The 17,931-nt window shown below is 44.1% G+C and overlaps 1 protein-coding gene across 3 annotated transcripts in view; it reads right to left on the bottom strand.

Annotated features, from left to right (window-relative positions):
• Positions 1–1,280: 1,280 nt before the first annotated feature.
• Positions 1,281–17,931, bottom strand: part of MTMR2 (myotubularin related protein 2) — a 74,862-nt gene continuing 58,211 nt past the window's right edge. For all 3 annotated transcript variants that reach the window (XM_068266838.1, XM_068266839.1, XM_068266837.1), the window contains exons 12-15: positions 12,162–12,254; positions 11,185–11,298; positions 8,761–8,937; positions 1,281–5,050 (exon numbers count right to left, since the gene is read on the bottom strand). In XM_068266838.1, the coding sequence (XP_068122939.1) occupies positions 4,901–5,050; positions 8,761–8,937; positions 11,185–11,298; positions 12,162–12,254 (534 nt within the window). In that variant the 3' untranslated portion in view covers positions 1,281–4,900. The remainder of the gene's footprint in view (positions 5,051–8,760; positions 8,938–11,184; positions 11,299–12,161; positions 12,255–17,931) is intronic.

The raw sequence follows: 17,931 nt of genomic DNA on the forward strand, positions 1-17,931 counted from the left end.
TGTTACTGTTTTAAGATTTTAATAGGGGAACCCAGCTGCTGTGTGATCAGTGTAATTTTGTACTAATAAAGGTTTACTAAACACATGAAGGGCCGTCCAGGATATTTATATGCTACACTTTTTTGGCAGTTGGACAGAGAAACTGCCATTCACTAACTGCTTTTAAAAACTAAACAAAACCCTGAGAATCCACATGAGGAGATGGGCTAGTCCAAAACCTGTCGGTAATGTCAGATTTCTACTACTTACTGTAAGGGACTGCAACATAGGAGAAAAGTAATTTATGGCTCATTTTACTCAGGAAGAAACATACTTCTTTGTATAGGTTTACATACATTTTAAATTTTACAATTTTTGTGATAGTGGTCCTTTACGCAGAAAGAAAACTCAAGGGACATAAAAGAAAAGGTAACCTACAAACTGGTACTTCTAACAGGGAAAGGTTGCCTATTCCCAGAATCAAATCCAAGGAGAAGGACTCCACTATTTGACATTGTGATGCCCTCAGTCGTGAAATCTGCTGAGGTTTCTGTTACATAACCATTTATCCATTACCTGTGTACCCTTTATAAAGAAAAAGTAAATAAATAACATCACCTTTGATGTTTAAGAGTTCAAGTAGTTGGAACCTAGTAGTAAATCTATACATGTAAAGCTTTTAGATGATCAAGGTGCTTTAGCACAATAAGAGCTGTAGTAATAAGCTGTTAATGCTGTTGTGATAATAAAATTAAGGCTTCTGTTAATTTGACTCAGGAGCTACATTGCAAGATGGCCGCCACATTGGAAAATGGCCAGTACTGTGCGAGCTGGACCTGTGAAGGCCAGAGCCTTATCGCACCTAAAGAGAAGTCAACCTTGACGGGGGGGGTGTTAGAATGTATATTTAAAGGACCACTGTCCCAAAAATCAAAACATTTAAAATATATATAAACATATGTAGTAAGTTTCTTCCAGAGTAAAATGAGCCATAAATTACTTTTCTCCTATGTTGCTGTCACTTACAGTAAGTAGTAGAAATCTGACAGAAGCGACAGAACTACTCCATCTCTCCCATGGTGGGGTGGTTTCTTTATAGTTGCTCCGTCCAACTGCCAAAAAAAAGTGTACGGTAAGCTGGGCAGCATCATTGTATAAAATTTTTTCAGAGGGTGAAGTAAAGACCATGCTGAGAATCCTCTATGGAGAGATGGACTAGCCCAAAACCTGTCGGTTCTATCAGAATTCTACTACCTACTGTAAGTGACAGCAACATAGGAGAAAAGTAATTTATGGCTCATTTTACTATGGAAGAAACATACTTATTTGTATGTGTTTACATGTATTTTAAATGTTAAGATTTTCGTGACAGTGGTCCTTTAACAAGATCCTGCACACATTGTGCCTGTAGAGGCTCAACATGGCCAATAATGATACTATCTGTCAATGACCGGCTGAATTAGACACAGGGTTTAATTAGTATTAAAAAAATATTAACAATTGTAATTGAAACAGCCCACCAACAAATGAAATTATACAAAAAGGTGCTGATAAAAAAATGTTACAATTTTTAGTGAACGATCATATTTTTGATCAGATTATCCAGAAAACAGAGAAACTGATTGGTCCAATCAATCCTTAACTATCACATTATCGATTGTTTCCTTAAAGAAATGGCTTTTCTCCCCATAGATATGATTAGAACTGGTTTAGATATGACGGCAAGTTGGAATAATGGTGTGAATCGAACACACAATTTTTTTTTCTTTTCAATCTGAATAATCTTAGTGAGAGTATGATAGTTTGCTAACAATTCTACGATTAATGGGCACCTGTAAATTCAATCACAACTGACAGAAACAAATTTACCTGCGCCAACCAATAAAAAGGCGTTCTAATGACTGGGAATATGATTGTTCATAATCGATGCATAGCACTAATTACTTCTGCGCACATACAATTTCGATCTAAATATAAGATCGTTCGTAAACTAAAAACACACCACCCGACGGAGGAAGATGGATTCAGCAATGTCACCCTGACGACGAGCGCTCCACGATCCATCTTCTGGCCCACGGGTGCACGCGACGTCACACAATGGGTGCAAATGGGAAATCAAGCGATCGCTGTACTTTGCGCGGAATCCTCAAAGTTCTTAAAGATATAATCCGCCGTGACGGTCGTTATCGTCGTGCGTCGCTAAACGTCTTTCATGTGGTCACATGTCTGTTCCCATGTCGCAACATCGCCAAACTGATCGCTTGACGCTCAAAAAAAAACCAACCATTGCCAGTTGTCGGGAAAATCTTGTGGTGGGTACGGGTCTATATAAAATATGAAATAGTACCATTCAACGGGACCCTCACAATGTGCCCAACCTTACAGAGCTGGGGTTGTACAGAAGCCTCCATGTATGGCAGATAGAGACATAGCAGTATCAATCAGCCCTACGAAACAGTCTGGCACCTGACCACTCATGATCTGCAGCCAAAACACACAGAAGGAGCTGCCTGAAGAGCTTAACAAGTCACTTATTAACAGTTTTTTAAGACAAAAGTAGCTGAACCCTACAGAATTCAGAACATGTCTCTGTGGTCCATTCCTCTAGTCTGGAATCAGGCGTAGTGCTTGAACAATGGAGAAAACATGAAGAAAAGAATAAGGAAGCCGTCAACTTTGCAACCTTTTTACAAAGAACCCACGTTGAGAGACATATGGAGGCTGCCATTTTTATTTCCTTTATACCAGTTTTCTCCTCAGGCTCTTTTAGGCAGGTGCTCCACCCAGCTAATTTTGGCGAGCACCCAGCTGTCATCCGCTCACATCCTCATATTGTAAGCAGAGTTGTGTTGGCTCTGCATTCCCCCGTCGGGCCTTACCGGCTACTTTTTCATGCTTTAAACTTTTCATACTTTTTCAACACTGTAAACCATACCAGTTGCCTGGCTGTCCTACTAATCTCTCTGGTCATTAGTGTCTGAATTACACACCTACAAAAATGCAGCTAATCGTTGTCAGAAACATCTGATCTGCATGCCCGTTTAGTGTCCGTGGCTTAAAGTATTAGAGGCAGAAGCTCAGCAGGACAGCCAGGCAATCTGCATTGTTTAAAAGGAAATAAATACTGTATATTCTGGCGTGCGAGACTACTTTATAACCTTTGAAAATCTTCTGAGAAGTCAGGGGTCACTTATGCGCCGGGTGATATTCCCTGTTCTGTTACCGACTCTCAGAACTCGTTGCTGAGGACTGTAGTGAAGCGGCGCTGGTGCACATGTGTTAGATCTGAGGGGCGGAGATGGGGGTAAATAGGATACAAGGGCGGGGCCAGACGGGTGAAAGAGGCGTGTTTTATGGGCACAGCGTGATCTATTCTTCCGTACCGCTCTGATAAACAGGGAGAGCTGACGACTCCGTGTAGGGAGAGTTGACCAATCCAACCAGTCAATCGCCTATACACTGTTATACACTGGGTACCACATACAGTACAGCACCAGTATCTGTTCATACATAGCACCAGTATCTGATGTGTTTTTAATTTTTATTTGGTGTGCGTTGGAAGAGGGGTAGTCTTATACGGGAGTATATCCCAAACTCTATATTTTAACTGGAAAAGATGGGGGGTCATCTTACACGCCCAAATATACGGTATGTCAGCCTCCATAGGTATCTCACCTTGGGTTCCCTTAAATTGTGGTGCTGATCTTTTGCCTGGGAGCACGCTAGGCATTGCAGAAAACTATGCGTTTTCTGCACTGTGTACTTTTATTTTGCTGCGTTTTCGTATGTGTTTGCGGTTCGAGTTTGCATTTTTAATGCGTTTTATGTTTGTGTTTTTTATTAACTTACCTAATCAATGGAAAAAAATACAGTAAAATATTTAAAAAGAAAAGCATTCCTCTCCCTCTACATTGAAATACATGGCATACAGTGGCATGCCAAGTCCTTCACTACACCAATCATCAGTTGTAGATCAGGACAGACAGTAATGGTTGGCGAGCATGAGGCAAAATGTGAATAAATTATACCAGAGCAGTCCAACTCCATGGGCAGTGGGTGTGTCTAGCACCGGATTTGTCGGCTGGAGGGGGCAGAGCATCAATGTCCTGGCTATGGGGGGTGGAGCCAAGCACAAACAAGAGGTGGGCTGACACAAAAAATTGTCTGGGCAAGCAAGTGTGGCCCGACAGTTGGACAACCCTGAATTATACAATTACTATTAATCTGACTGGATAGAGCACGCTCAAAATCCGACTGGCCTCATCAGTGCATACAGAACTGCTTAGACTGCATTCAGCCTCATCAGTGCACACAGAACTGTTTGGGTCATGTGACCATAGGATAAAGGTGATGTAGCCAAGGGACTTTATCACTCATTGCATAGGTAAGACTAGAGGATGGTCAGTGGGATGCTAGTAATTACAGCTTGAATGCAAATCTAATGGCAATTATCTGCATTTGGGAGGAGATGCTTCGGATTGCGCAAAGGCCAGGCTGAATGCAATTTGCATTAAACGTGCATGCAAGCTGCCATCTCAGTGATCACCTCTAGTTAAGACATTAGGAGCACGTTAGTCCTGGTAAGACAACACGTCAGACCACAGTGTGCATGGATCCCACCCAGTCAGACCATGGTGTGGGTGAGAGTGCATGGATTCCGCCCGGTCAGACCACGGTGTGGGTGACAGAGTGCATGGATCCCGCCCAGTCAGACCACGGTGTGGGTGAGAGTGCATGGATTCCGCCCGGTCAGACCACGGTGTGGGTGACAGAGTGCATGGATCCCGCCCGGTCAGACCACGGTGTGGGTGACAGAGTGCATGGATCCCGCCCGGTCAGACCACGGTGTGGGTGACAAAGTGCATGGATCCCGCCCGGTCAGACCACCGTGTGGGTGACAGAGTGCATGGATCCCGCCCGGTCAGACCACGGTGTGGGTGACAGAGTGCATGGATCCCGCTCGGTCAGATGACAGAGAGCGGTTACTCATCTCCTGCTGCAGATCCTCCAGCTTCTTCTGAAGCTCCGCCCGCTTGGCGAGCAAATCCTTACAGCGGCTCTGAACAGCATCCTGTGGGAAACAAGCAGATGTTCAGCCCCTTGAGACATGCATCACATAGAATTCACAGAAGAAATAAACTACAGGAATATCTATACCTTCAAACAGAAAGACAGACCTTAGGGTTTTGAGGGGTAATGCCTTGCATATTACCCACTCCCATGCATGACTCCATGAATTCTCTAGAGCTGCCCCTTCCCTCTAGAACTCCCTTCCCCCTTTGGTTTGCTTCCTGCTTCAACGCCTTCAAGAAGGCACTTAAAACTCACCCGTTCATGCAAGCTTACCCTCCTTCATCAATGCTCAGCAGTCCCGTACCTAGTGTTTCTCTACCCACTCCCTTTAGACAGTAAACCATTGGCAGGAGGCTTGCTGCATTCTACATTTCAAGTACATTTATAGAGTACTCCACATACAGTGTAAGGGATTCCTTGCATTCGCCGTATAAGACGCATTTTTTGGAGAGAAAAAGTGAGTCTTATATGGCGGAAATTACGGTATGTTTTGTTGCCAGTACTGATGGGGTATTTCCTCTTTTAAGATGGGTGACATTCTTGTATTCATATTTTGACCCAATGCTGTCTGTCTCCCCTAATGTCCAGCGCTACGTAATGTGCTGGTGCTTTATAAATAAGGTTGAAGTAAATCTGAGATGGTGTAAAAGAAAAAAAAATGATAAATACCTGGGGCCCCCTCTCCAGGCTGATCGCTCCCTCGCCGTCGTCCTCCGCTGCCTGGATCCTCCACAATCTGCCCCGGAAACTCCTGCGATTCGCGGTGTACTCCGTATGCACAGCCTGGCTGCATGTCCGCTCCGCCACTGCAAGTGTTAGCGCTCCAAGCTATGGGAGGAGGACAGCGAGGGACTGATCATCCTGGAGGAAGCTCCAGGTATGCATCATTTTTTTTCTTTTACACCATCTCAGGTACCTTTTAATAATGATAATTCTCAATTTGGAATCTAGTACTTAACCACTTAGCAACTTCTGCCACGCTTTTCTAGTCTTTGTTTATAAACACCTATAAACACATGTAAATATTTGGTTGTTTTCTATTTTTAGAAAACTGAGTAAGTATAGCACCATCTTGTGGCCAAAACTACTTCCAAATACACCATTATTCACTTACCATAGAAAAATTAAATACATTTTCATTATTTTTGAAACTCCTTCACCCCTAACCCAAAATAAAATATCACCATACTTTGTACTAGGGACACAATTTAAACATTACAATAACTGGGACAAATGGGCAAATAAAATGTGTCTGTTTTATCTACAATAGCACATTTTATTTTTAAACTACAATGGCTGAAAGCTGAGAAATGGTGATTTTTTTTCTTCTTCTTAGAGAAGTGGTTAAAGAGACTCTGTAATAAAAAAAAAATGGGCCCCGGGGGGATACTTACCTCAGGAGGGAGAAGCCTCTGGATCTTATCGAGGCTTTCCCCTGTTCTCCTTCGTCCCACAGTGGTCTCACTGGGTCCCTCCGAAGCCACAGCCGACACTTTATCAGGCTGTGGTGCAGGCGCAGTAGTGCAATATTTACCTTCCCCTGCTCCAGCGCAGTAGTCTCTCAGGTCAGGATCAGGCGTAAATAGCCGATCCCAGTCGGGTCCGCTCTACTTCACAGGCGCAAGTGGACAGTGCTTGCGCAGTAGAGGGGACCCGATTAGGATCGGCTATTTCCGACTGATCCCGAGCCGACAACCGATACTACGCCTGCAGGGCCGGTTTAAGCAACAATGGGGCCCCAGGGCAAAATAAACCTGGGGGGGCCCCCCCAACATATACCCCAGAACAAAAATCCGCATTAGGGGACCTTTTTTGCAGCTGGTATAGTCAGGGTGTGAAGTCCCAATCGGTCGGAGCTCCACATTCTGGCTATCCCAGCCTGCATAGGGGACAAGGGGTTAAAAAGTTTCAGGAGGGGGGACCCCACAATTTTTTTTTTTTTAATTCCCACACTCTAAACATAAAAAAAAAATTGGGAAAATAGGAAAAAATGCCAGGGATCTTCATACAGCCATATTGCGGCTGTATAGCGATCCCTGGCCAAACCCTGCCAGAAAATTTATTGTGCTTTCGTTTGATGCATGTAAAATTACACTACCGTTAGGTTTGCTACTAAAAGTTACATTTACCGCATTTAAAAGTATACTTTTTTCCTTCGAAACTTTAAAATCAATTTTCTCAAAAACTATAAGGTCTTTTTGAAAAATTGTTTTTTTCCTCTTATTCCTAATGATCTCCTTAACATATCCTGCAAATTTAGAGTTTCTAGCATTTAAGGTGGATTTGCTATTAACCATTAAAGTCGGCAGGTTTTTAAATGTGTATTTTTTTTCCTTTGAAACTTTAAAATCGATTTTCTCAAAAACTATAAGGCCGATTTGAATTTTTTTTCCTCTTGTAGCCACTGGGGGCCCCTACAAGCTCTGGGGCCCTGGGGCAGCTGCCTCCTTTGCCTCTATGGTAGCGCCGGCCCTGTGCGCCTGAGCTGGAGCCCTGGAAGGTAAATATTTACAAGGCTGCCGCTCGGAGGGGCAGAGCGAGACCACCGTGGGATGGAGGAGGATGGGGAAGCCTCAATAGGACCCAGAGGCTTCCCCCTCCGGAGCCCAGGGGCACTTTTTTTTTTTTTGTGACACAAGCGAGAAAAAAAATTAGGACATAATGAATAGGTTGTGTAGTATACAGATATTTACTAGATCATTAGTAACAAAGAAAATAGTCTCATTTTTATTTTCAGTTATATCGGGTTTTTTTATAACTTGCATCATTATCTAATAATTGCAGTTTACACACTACTCAGCATTCAAAATGATTTCACAGAGCAGGCTAGTGAACTTTTGAACTGTCCTCTGCAGAAAAAACAAAATACAGTGACTGACACTTGAGATACTAAGCTTCAAAAGACAGAGCTGTGGGAGAGCTCAATTTTTAAGCTCTTTTGCATAGATAACTGAAGTTTCTTAACTCTTCCTGTACTTGAAACAATATTAGACTCATATCTCTGCTGCTAATGTTTTATATCTTAGCTGTACAACACATACAAATCATTATAACATAAGTTTATTTTTACTTCAGACTCCCTTTAAAGGAATTGTCAGGCAAAAAAAAAGAAAAAAGAGGAGTTTCAGTTACCTGGGGCTTCTACCAGCCCCATGCAGCCATCCTGTGCCCTCGAAGTCACTCACTGCTGCTCCATTCCCCTGCTGCCAGCTAGTTTCGTTTTTGCCGACCTCGAGGTCGGCGGGCTGCATTGCATACATTTTTAGCATTCCCGCTGGTGCAGGAACATTAACGCATACATTTTTTCACGCTAGCGTTGCAACGCGAAAATTTGTTGGCGTTGCATCGCTAACGCTAAAAATGTATGCAATGCAGCCCGCCGACCTCGAGGTCGGCAAAAACGAGACTAGCTGGCGGCGGGGACTGGAGCAGCAGTGAGTGACTTTGAGGGCACAGGATGGCTGCATGGGGCTGGTAGAAGCCCCAGGTAACTGAAACTCATTTTTTTTTTTGCCTGATAACTCCTTTAAGTTCATGAATATGATTTGAAAAATGAAATAAATCACAGAATTCCCGATGAAAGATAGACCAGTGCAGGGTGTCAGTGCTGGGTGTACAGTAGTGGTACATACGTGGGTGTCAGTGCTGGGTGTACAGTAGTGGTACATACATGGGTGTCAGTGCTGGGTGTACAGTAGTGGTACATACGTGGGTTTTAGTCCTGGGATTCCACCGTATGTAATATTCTGTCCACAGCTGCAGGTGTCTAGTGCTGGTCACCGGGTACAACACATGGTCGGAGTAATCCACAAACAGAGGGTTCATGAAGTCTTCTAGCTGGCTGTTGATGTATGACCACAGGGAGACGGTCTCTTGTGGCAGGCACTGCATTCATACCCAACACAATAACAAGATCAACAAAAGCAGCTTTATATTCATTGACACAGAACTGATTCCCCCCTCCCCCCCCCCCCCTGCCATGTAACCAGAAAACAAATTATAGTATAACAGATTGCTACACATGAGGCAATACCAGTTATCTGGAACTCAATTTAACCAGCAGTCTCAACCAACCAGCACAAATTACTGGGAGTACTCACAGTAGTGGACGCCGCCTCTGATTGGTATACCTACAGAGATGCGCTGAAAACAACCTCCCTTTATAGAGCGTCAGTGTCTACCAACTACTCACATATCTAAAGCAGTACTGAGCATCTTGCGCACCTATTGTTATTAGTCGCCCTTAACCTCTTGAGGACCGCAGTGCTAAGCCCCCCTAGTGACCAGGCCATTTTTAGTAAAAGGTGCCTGTGCAGCTTTAAGGCCAAGCTGCAGGGCTGCACAACACAGCACACAAGCGATTTCGCCCCACCCCCCACCAACAGAGCTCTCTGTTGGTGGGTTCTAATCGCCCCCAGATTGTTTTTTTTTTTGACAAATATTTTTCTTACTGTTTTTATAAAAAAAACGCTGTTTCTTTAAATATATTCCCTCCCTCCCCACAGCCAGCCAATTATGGCGATTGGCTGTCATAGGCTTCTGCCTATGAGAGCCGATCGCTCTCCAGTGTCCCAGGGGGACAGCCGTGTCACATGGCTGTCCCCAGTACAGCGCTGCTGCCGATCGCAGCGCTGTACATGTAATTAGACGGCGATCACGCCGTCTAACAGTCTCCCGAGCGGCAATAGCTGCTCGGAGACTGAAGGCGGGGCGGAGCTCCGCCCCCCAAGCAGGAGATGCGCGCGATCTCCTGCATTAGCTGGCCCCAGGACTTTACGCCAATCAGTGTTAGGCGTTCCTGGGGCTGCCGTCGCAGCCACGCCCATCGGCGTGACACGGTCGGCAAGAGGTTAAAGGGGGTTGTAACATCCAACATAGAAAATGGCCAAAAACTAGTTAGTGAGCCCAAAATATATGTAAATCCCTATATGTCCCCCATTTTTTTTTACTTCTGGGTGCAGAAATTATGAAGTGCCAGCAGGATTGTGGAAAGTTTTTGTTTAGTTTTTGGTTACAGTAACAAGCTTATCTCAGCACACAAATAAAGGAAAGCTTCCTATTTCAGATAGCGACGCTATGACCAGAAGGTAATTGAAACTCCCTCTACACCTCCTTTGAAGAGGCTACAGTGATGTAAGCCTGGTTAGGTGATGCATGCTGGGGGAGAGACAGCAGTAAGCTGTGGCAGCAGGGAGGGAAAATGAACACTGAGCTGGGTTGAAATAAAAAAAAAAAGAAAAAAGAGCAGAAGTGATGTCACTTTTGGCATCACAGTGAAATAGTAGAGATGGAAACCAGCAGAAATATTAATTTTTACTTTTTTCATATATTTCTCCAAAATCAGCAAAAACTAAAAAACAACAGGATAGGTAAGCTAAACAAGTACTTTCTTATTGTATGATTTTTCCCCCAGCTAATATGGAGTTTCATCCTATTTTCAAGAGGATCTGTAATGATTAAAAAATGCCCCTGGGGGGTACTCACCTCGGGAGGGGTAAGCCTCTGGATCCTATAGAGGCTTCCCCCTTCTTCCTGTGTCCCACGGCGGCAGCGATAGAGCTCCCCGAACCCTGGGGATGTAAATATTTCCCTTCCCAACTCCAGCACAGGCACAGTAACGGGTCTCCGCTTGGAAATAGCCTATCTCAGTTGGAAACACACAAGTCTCCTGCCAGCAGAGCGGACCCAACTGAGATCGGCTATTTCCGCCTATTTCCAAGCGGAGAGCCCCAACACGCCCCAACTGGAACAGGGTAAGGTAAATATTGCACAGCCTGACAAATTGTGGACTGTGCATTCAGTGGGCTGCAGCAAGACTGCTGTGGGACACAGGAGGACGGGGGAAGCCTCCATAAGATCCAGAGGCTTCCCCCTCCCGAGGTGAGTACCCCTCAGGGGAACTTTTTTTCATTACAGTCTCTTTAAGTATGTATATAGGCCTTCAAACCATTATTTTGCCGGAAATTGCCAGTATTTTATAAGATTTTTTGTAAAAATAAAGAAATATATCACACACACCCCATGTGAGCTTAGCAGAAGTGCTCCTGAGTGTACAAACACTGGATCAGAAGCGAGGTTACACATTCTCTACACAATCCTATGTCAGAGGAGGGGAGGGTAAATGGAACGTACCTCTTGCACTCTTTGCTGCTCACTGTTGCACAGGAATGTTCCAAACAAGCAGCTGTAAAGGTGATCCAGAATCGTCACAAGAAAGTGTTCATTGAACTCAAACGCATGAGGAAACTGTGGGTAGGAGTGCCATAAAGGAGTGAATATGCACATTAGCAAACAGCCAAACATGGGTTGATTAAAGAATACCATGGGAAATGAAAAGTTTTAGACAGGCGCCAATAAGGGAATTCTCATTTTGTTACAGAAAAATATTGTGGTCATGTGACCATAGCACCAATTTCTTTTTATGCCGCAGGTGTCGCTTCTCAAACCAGGTTTTAGGCAGGGCAGCACTGAAGTCACTTGACCCCAAAAACATTCAGCAAAAAGTGTTTTTATTAAAAAAGAATGAAGGAAGGGGTGAGGGGTATAGATAGTGACTAACACTCTTGCTTTGCCACACTGAGTCCCTGGTGTGAATCCCAGCCAGGGCACTATCTGCATGGAGATTGTATACTGTTTGCATGGGCTCCCTCCAGGCACACCGGTTTCCTCCAACATCCCCAAAAAACCATACAGATAAGTTAATTGGCTTCCCGCTAAATTGGCCCTAGACTACGATGGACACACGACTATAGTAGGGAATAGATTGTGAGCCTCTCTGAGGGACAGTTGGTGACAAGACTATATATTCTGTACAGCACTGCGGAAGAGGTCGGCGCTATATAAATACTAAATCATAATAATCATCTCTAGGGTGCACAATGCCTAACAATATGGCAATTTGGAGATCTGGAAATTATCGGGTATATTTGCCCCAACGACAAAATATATCCGTTCCACCGCACTAGCGGGAGGAGGACAGGGAAAACCTCATTAGGATCCAAGGGCTTCCCCTCCCAAAGTATCAGTTTTTTGTTCATTTTAAAATCCCAGATTTCATTTCTGTACATGGTATGACACTTACATGTTTCTGTATAATCTTTATGGCTCACCTGTCTCGTCATTTGCCAAACACAATCTATGAACTGCAGGAATACTGGGGACCGGTCAGCATCCGGGTGGTTCTTGTCACCATGGCCAGTCCTCTAAGAGGGAAAAACATCCATGACATTATCAGTACTGGCAGACCAAAAGGAAAAGCTTCAATAGATATTATAGATAGGACTACAGGGTTGTGCATTGGGGATCGGCCGGTATCTGCCTGTATACGTTTGTGGCAGGCAGCTGGGCCAGTTTTTCATGCACCACCATGTAGTTGAACACTTAAGTCATTAAAGGGAAGCTTAAAACGGAACTGAAAAACTTAAAAAAAAAAAAAAAAAAAGTGTTTCACTTACCTGGGACTTCTACCAGCCCCTTGCAGCCGCCCTGCGCTTGCGCCGGTCCTCTGTTCTCCCACCGCCAACTAGTTTCGTTATCGTAGACTTGTAAGTCAACAGCTGCACCTGCGTGTCCCGCACATCTTTCAGAAGATAAGTGTGGCTCGGGGCGCGCAGGCGATAATGAAACTAGCTGGTGGCGGGAGAACGGAGGATCGTGGAGGACCGCGTGGGACTGGAAGGCCGCACGGGGATGGCAGAAGCCCCAGGTAAGCGAAACACTTTTTTTTTAAGTTCTTCAGTTCTGCTTTAAAGAGGAACTGCAGTAAAGACCACTTTACTTACGGTAAAGTCTTTTCCAGTAGTCATGAGGACAGCACCCCTGGATGAGACCTGTCTCCCTCCCCACTGTGGACAGGAAACTGTTAAAAGAAGAATTTGCATAAGCAATAGGCAGCCACATATAAGATACTACACCTGACACAGTACCTCAGTTAATAAAAAGATGACACGGACATTTAATGATGCTTACACAAACTTATTTCTCTTTCCTACCCAAATAAGGGCGGGTTGCAGGGGTGCTGTCCTCATGACTACTGGAAAAGACTTTACCGTAAGTAAAGTGGTCTTTCCCAGAACGTCATTTCGGACAGCACCCCTGGATGAGACGATATACAAGAGTTAAAACCTTAGGGTGGGACCACAGCTTGCAAAACTTTCCTTCTGAAGGATAACCCTGCAGAGGCAGATACATTAAGGCGATAGTGCTTTACAAACGTATTGTGACTTGACCAGGTCGCAGCTCTGCAGATCTGATCTATAGAGGCCCCTGCCCTCTCTGCCCAGGAAGTCGAAATTCCTCTTGTGGAATGAGCCATGATAGAATTGAATTGCTTCCCCTGTGTCTGATATGCTAATGAAATAGCCCAAACAAATGTATAATCTGTGTAGGATTTAATTAAGGAAGATTTCTCCCAATTAATGATCCAACCTAGATCTTGTAGTAAGACTATTGTCGTAACAATCTGATCTCTTACCGAATTGGGAGATGTCCACCAAAACAGAAAGTCAAGGTAACCCAAAATGTTAACCTTTCTCTGTCTAAGTGTAGCCAGAACCCCAGACATTACCTTCATAAACAACCCTGGAGCTGAGGATAATCCGAAGGGCAAAGCATTAAACTGATACATTCTTACCTCTTCCTCCATCTGGATGGCAAACCTTAAGCATTATTGAGAAGTCAGATGTATCGGTAATTGAAGATACGCATCTTTTCAGTCTAGAAAGGCTAGGAAATCGTCCTTCTGTAAAAGATGAATAATAGATCAAATCCATCCTGAATTTTCTGTATTTTACCTTCTGGTTTAGACTCTTTAAATTTAGTATGAACTGATAATTTCCCTGTAGCTCCTTTACTAGAAAAAACACAGGGCAATAGAATCCCTGTCCTCTGACATTTCGGTACTTCTCAAATTACCCTTTTTTTCCTAAACAGGGAAAGGACTTTCGATTGTAGGGCTGAAAACTTTATTTGGTCCTGCAAGCGGGGAGTAATGCAAAAGCTCTTAAAAGGAGGCTGGCTGCACTCTATTCTGTATCCCTCCAAAAAAAAAAACACCTTAAAGGCTCTTTCCCACTAAGACGTTGCGTTAGATGCGACGCTAAGGTCACATAACGTGCCCCCAGCGCAACGCATGTGAGCTTTGAAGTTGGATGCTATTTAGAGCCACGTTATGCGTCTCCTGATGGGTCTGTGATGCGTACTTTTTGACGCATACTATCGGACGAAAACGGCACATGCGGCAAAGACTGTGGAGACCACGTGATCGGAAAACTCCGCATCACGTGGTCCTGCCAGCCAATAAGCGGCCGCTCCAGGAAGTTAACACTGCAGTGCATATTAATAAGTCATGTGGATGGCCACAACAGCGGACTCTCCCCTCCTCTCCTGCAAGAAAAAACAAAAAACACACATTATTGAGCATATGCAAACAGTCTAATGCGGCTAAAACCGTGTATAACGCACAGCATGATGCACTTTCTTTAAACGTCCAGCGTTAGGGTGTAACACAACGTGGGCACTGTGAACAGCCCATTGATTTTTCATTACTGTGAGCTGGGCTGCGTTACAAGCTGCTCTAACCTGCGCCTGTAACGTCCCACTGTGAAAAGCCTAAATAACCAATATTTTGTGCACTGTAGTTGCCATGTTTTGAAATTTGCAATTCTCCATCTCACTGGAATACTAGCGTCATTGCTTATCTGACTTCTTAGTAAAAGTGAAGTTGGACTTAGGGCCGGTTCACATTACAAACGCGGACGGCCACGCATGCGGAACGCAACGCGTACGACGTTGCGTGGCTGATCCCATCACTGAAAAGTGAATGGGACAGCCGCGCGTTTTTTGCTAAATCTGCGTGCAGCATGCGTTCCCGGACCGCACAGGTCCGGAACTCATGCGGTGAGAACATCAGGCAGTGCACTCTATGCACTGTCTGATGTCGTGCGTGTTGGCCTTCTGCACGCGTTTCCAAAACGCAGCTGGAAACGTGTGCAGTCTGAACAGGCCCTTAGGCTTCTGTGACTTGTAGAGAGCCCATCTCCTGCCCTTAGAGGACTAGGGATCTGACTTATTCTTAGAAGGAGGGACGAAAGGACCGTTTACTTTGAAAAGGTCCTTTCTTAAAGGAATACTATCAATACCCAAGTGTTCTAAAATGACAGTGTGCAAATAATGTCTAAGTAGCTGTGTAAACATTTTCGTACTTTTCATGTTAAATATCAGAGGCAAAAGCTGTAATTTATTGAGGGTAGGATTTAGCTATATTGGGACAAATCAATTGCAGAAGGGGTGTCTACTTCAATGCACAGCCAGAGTTGCATATCAGACTACAGGAAGCAAATATCAAACAAACTCTGAAAGTATTTTGCTAACAGTAAACAAAGAAGTTGCTTCTAAAATGTATACACCAGTACTTAGCAACACTTCCCAAACAATTCCTGTGTCAATTGAAAATGTGAATCGATAGAATTCCTTTAACAGGAATCCTTTTTTTTTTTTTTTTTTTTTAACATGTGTGTCTGCCATTGTCTAACTGACTCAAACAGCAGACCCCCTTCACAAGGTACACCACATAACTTGATTTTGAAGAATTGTCATCATTCCAAGTTTTTACCCATACACCTCTTCTGGCTGAATTAACTAATGCCGTAGTTCTGGCCATAAGTTTAACCGTATCATCTGAAGCGTCCACTAGATAATTGGAAGCATTCCAAACTTTGGGGAAATCATTCAAAATTTCCCAGAAATCCTCAAAAAAGTAGGTCAGTTTTGTTTGATACCCTTGAAAAATATGGTTCTAATTTAGGTGGGGTTCCCAAAAACCCTGATCTTCAGGAGAAAAACAACATTTAGATAATGATCTGGGCCAAAAAAAAAACCTTTTCCTAGGATTATCCCACTCCTTAATCCTAATCTTAAAAGTAGAATGGACTGGAATAAACCGAGAATGAGGATCCGCCAAACTCTCATACATTTGATCCAAAGGTGTCAAAGATTTCTGCTCAGACTTAATATCTATTAGTAAGTCTTTCATTAATTCAGGAAAAAACATTGCGGTTAGGGCTCTTTTCCACTATGAAATGCGATCGCAACAACATTTGCGATCCCAATCGTACTTCAATTTCCACTATGCGATTGCGCTACTATACTTCTAGTACAGCTCAATTGCATACAATGCAGGAGGATGACGATTGTGCTTTGTCCAAATCGCATCGCAATCAGATTGCACTAATGGAAATTGCTGCTGCAGTTTCCATTAGTTTAACGTACCTCGTGATCAGAATCAAATCTTAACTCGCAGGGTAATGAAAAAAAGGCCCTTAGTCAGTTTTACTCAAATCTTCCTCCTAGTTTGATACATTTTCTCTGTGCAGAGAGAGTTACTATAAAGGAGGCAGCCCCAGCATTCCTTTACATGTGCATTTTTGTTTAAATTGCCTCTCCTTGCCCTGAATCTGTCTAGTTCTTTTAAACAATCTATTTAATTGCTGCAGCTTAGAAGAACTTCAAGAATGTTACACATGCAGGCTTTCTGATGTGAAATTTATCTGAAAACAGGTACCCAAGGGGTTAAAAACACAGCCTGGGTATTCTGGGATGCAGTTTGTTCTGCTCTCACTGCAGCTGCCAGGGAGGTCTGTCTCTCCATTAGCTTGCCTGTTATGGCTGGCTTATCGCCTTCTCTAAACAGCCAGGGTTTCTCTGCTCACATTTGCCTGCTTTAATTTTTATGAATTAACCTTCAGTGACCTGTGTGATAATCTCCACACAAGGTGTTAATTTCCCGCACCTGCTCAGGAATTATAGATTTTCATGCGGACACAGGTTTTATGAATGCACACTTTACTAAATGGTGGGTAAAGTCAGCTGTTTTGAGCATTACCGCATGCAGGAATGCTCAATAAATAGAGGCTTATGTCTCTTGGAAGCAGGAGGCATAGTTAGAGGTGCAGACAACATAGGAGATGATGGATTAGCTATAACAGGTAGATAAGCCATAGCAGTACTAGTCCCAGGCCCATCTGAAGCAGCTGAGGCGGTAGAAGCAATAGCAGAATCTTTAATTTCCTATTGCTGTGGACCTTCTCTGTACAATACTGGCACCATTTCCATTCAGAGTTGCCAATCCATGCTGACTGGACTGAGTAGAAGATTTTTCAGACTTTTCAACCTTCTCAGTCTTATGTCTTTTGGGTATAAAACATAATAAACGATAGCCAGCCATTAGACAAATCCCTCTATACATAACATACATCCAGCAAAGCAGAAGAAACATAATCACATCTACTTGCCAGAGAGGGATCCTGGGCAGTTTCAGCAGATTGTGCAGGAGCTGACCCAGAGGCGTCCTCCATGATCCCAGCCACAAACCAGAGTGCATCATGGACTCTACAAACTTATAGCTGTGCTGCTGATTTGATGCAGCTGATCCAATTATGCATGCGGCCCCTGCCGGCTAAGCATATGCTTAATCAGCTTCTTACCTTAAGGAATCAGCTGTATGCCGATTCCTAATCACCGCCGCGGCCCCTGCCGCCCGGCTCAGACTTCAGATCACGTGGGACGCCAGCGCGTGACTACTTCCGGTTCAACCGGAAGTGAACTCTCTCCAATGCACGCACATGCGCGCATAAAGTTGCTGCCTCCGATGGAGAAGCCTCCTCCACGCTGCAGGGCTCCTGACTGTTCACTGAACAGCGCTGCTTGGAGCCCTGGAAAACGCTGCCCCTGCCGCCTGACATGGATGGCACTCCTGGAGACCTCTCCCATGCATCCCGTCCGGGACAGGAAACTAAACTGAGGTACTGTGTCAGGTGTAGTATCTTATATGTGGCTGCCTATTGCTTATGCAAATTCTTCTTTTAACAGTTTCCTGTCCAC

Source organism: Hyperolius riggenbachi, chromosome 2 (genome assembly GCF_040937935.1).
Source record: "Hyperolius riggenbachi isolate aHypRig1 chromosome 2, aHypRig1.pri, whole genome shotgun sequence".
NCBI classification, from domain to species: domain Eukaryota; kingdom Metazoa; phylum Chordata; class Amphibia; order Anura; family Hyperoliidae; genus Hyperolius; species Hyperolius riggenbachi.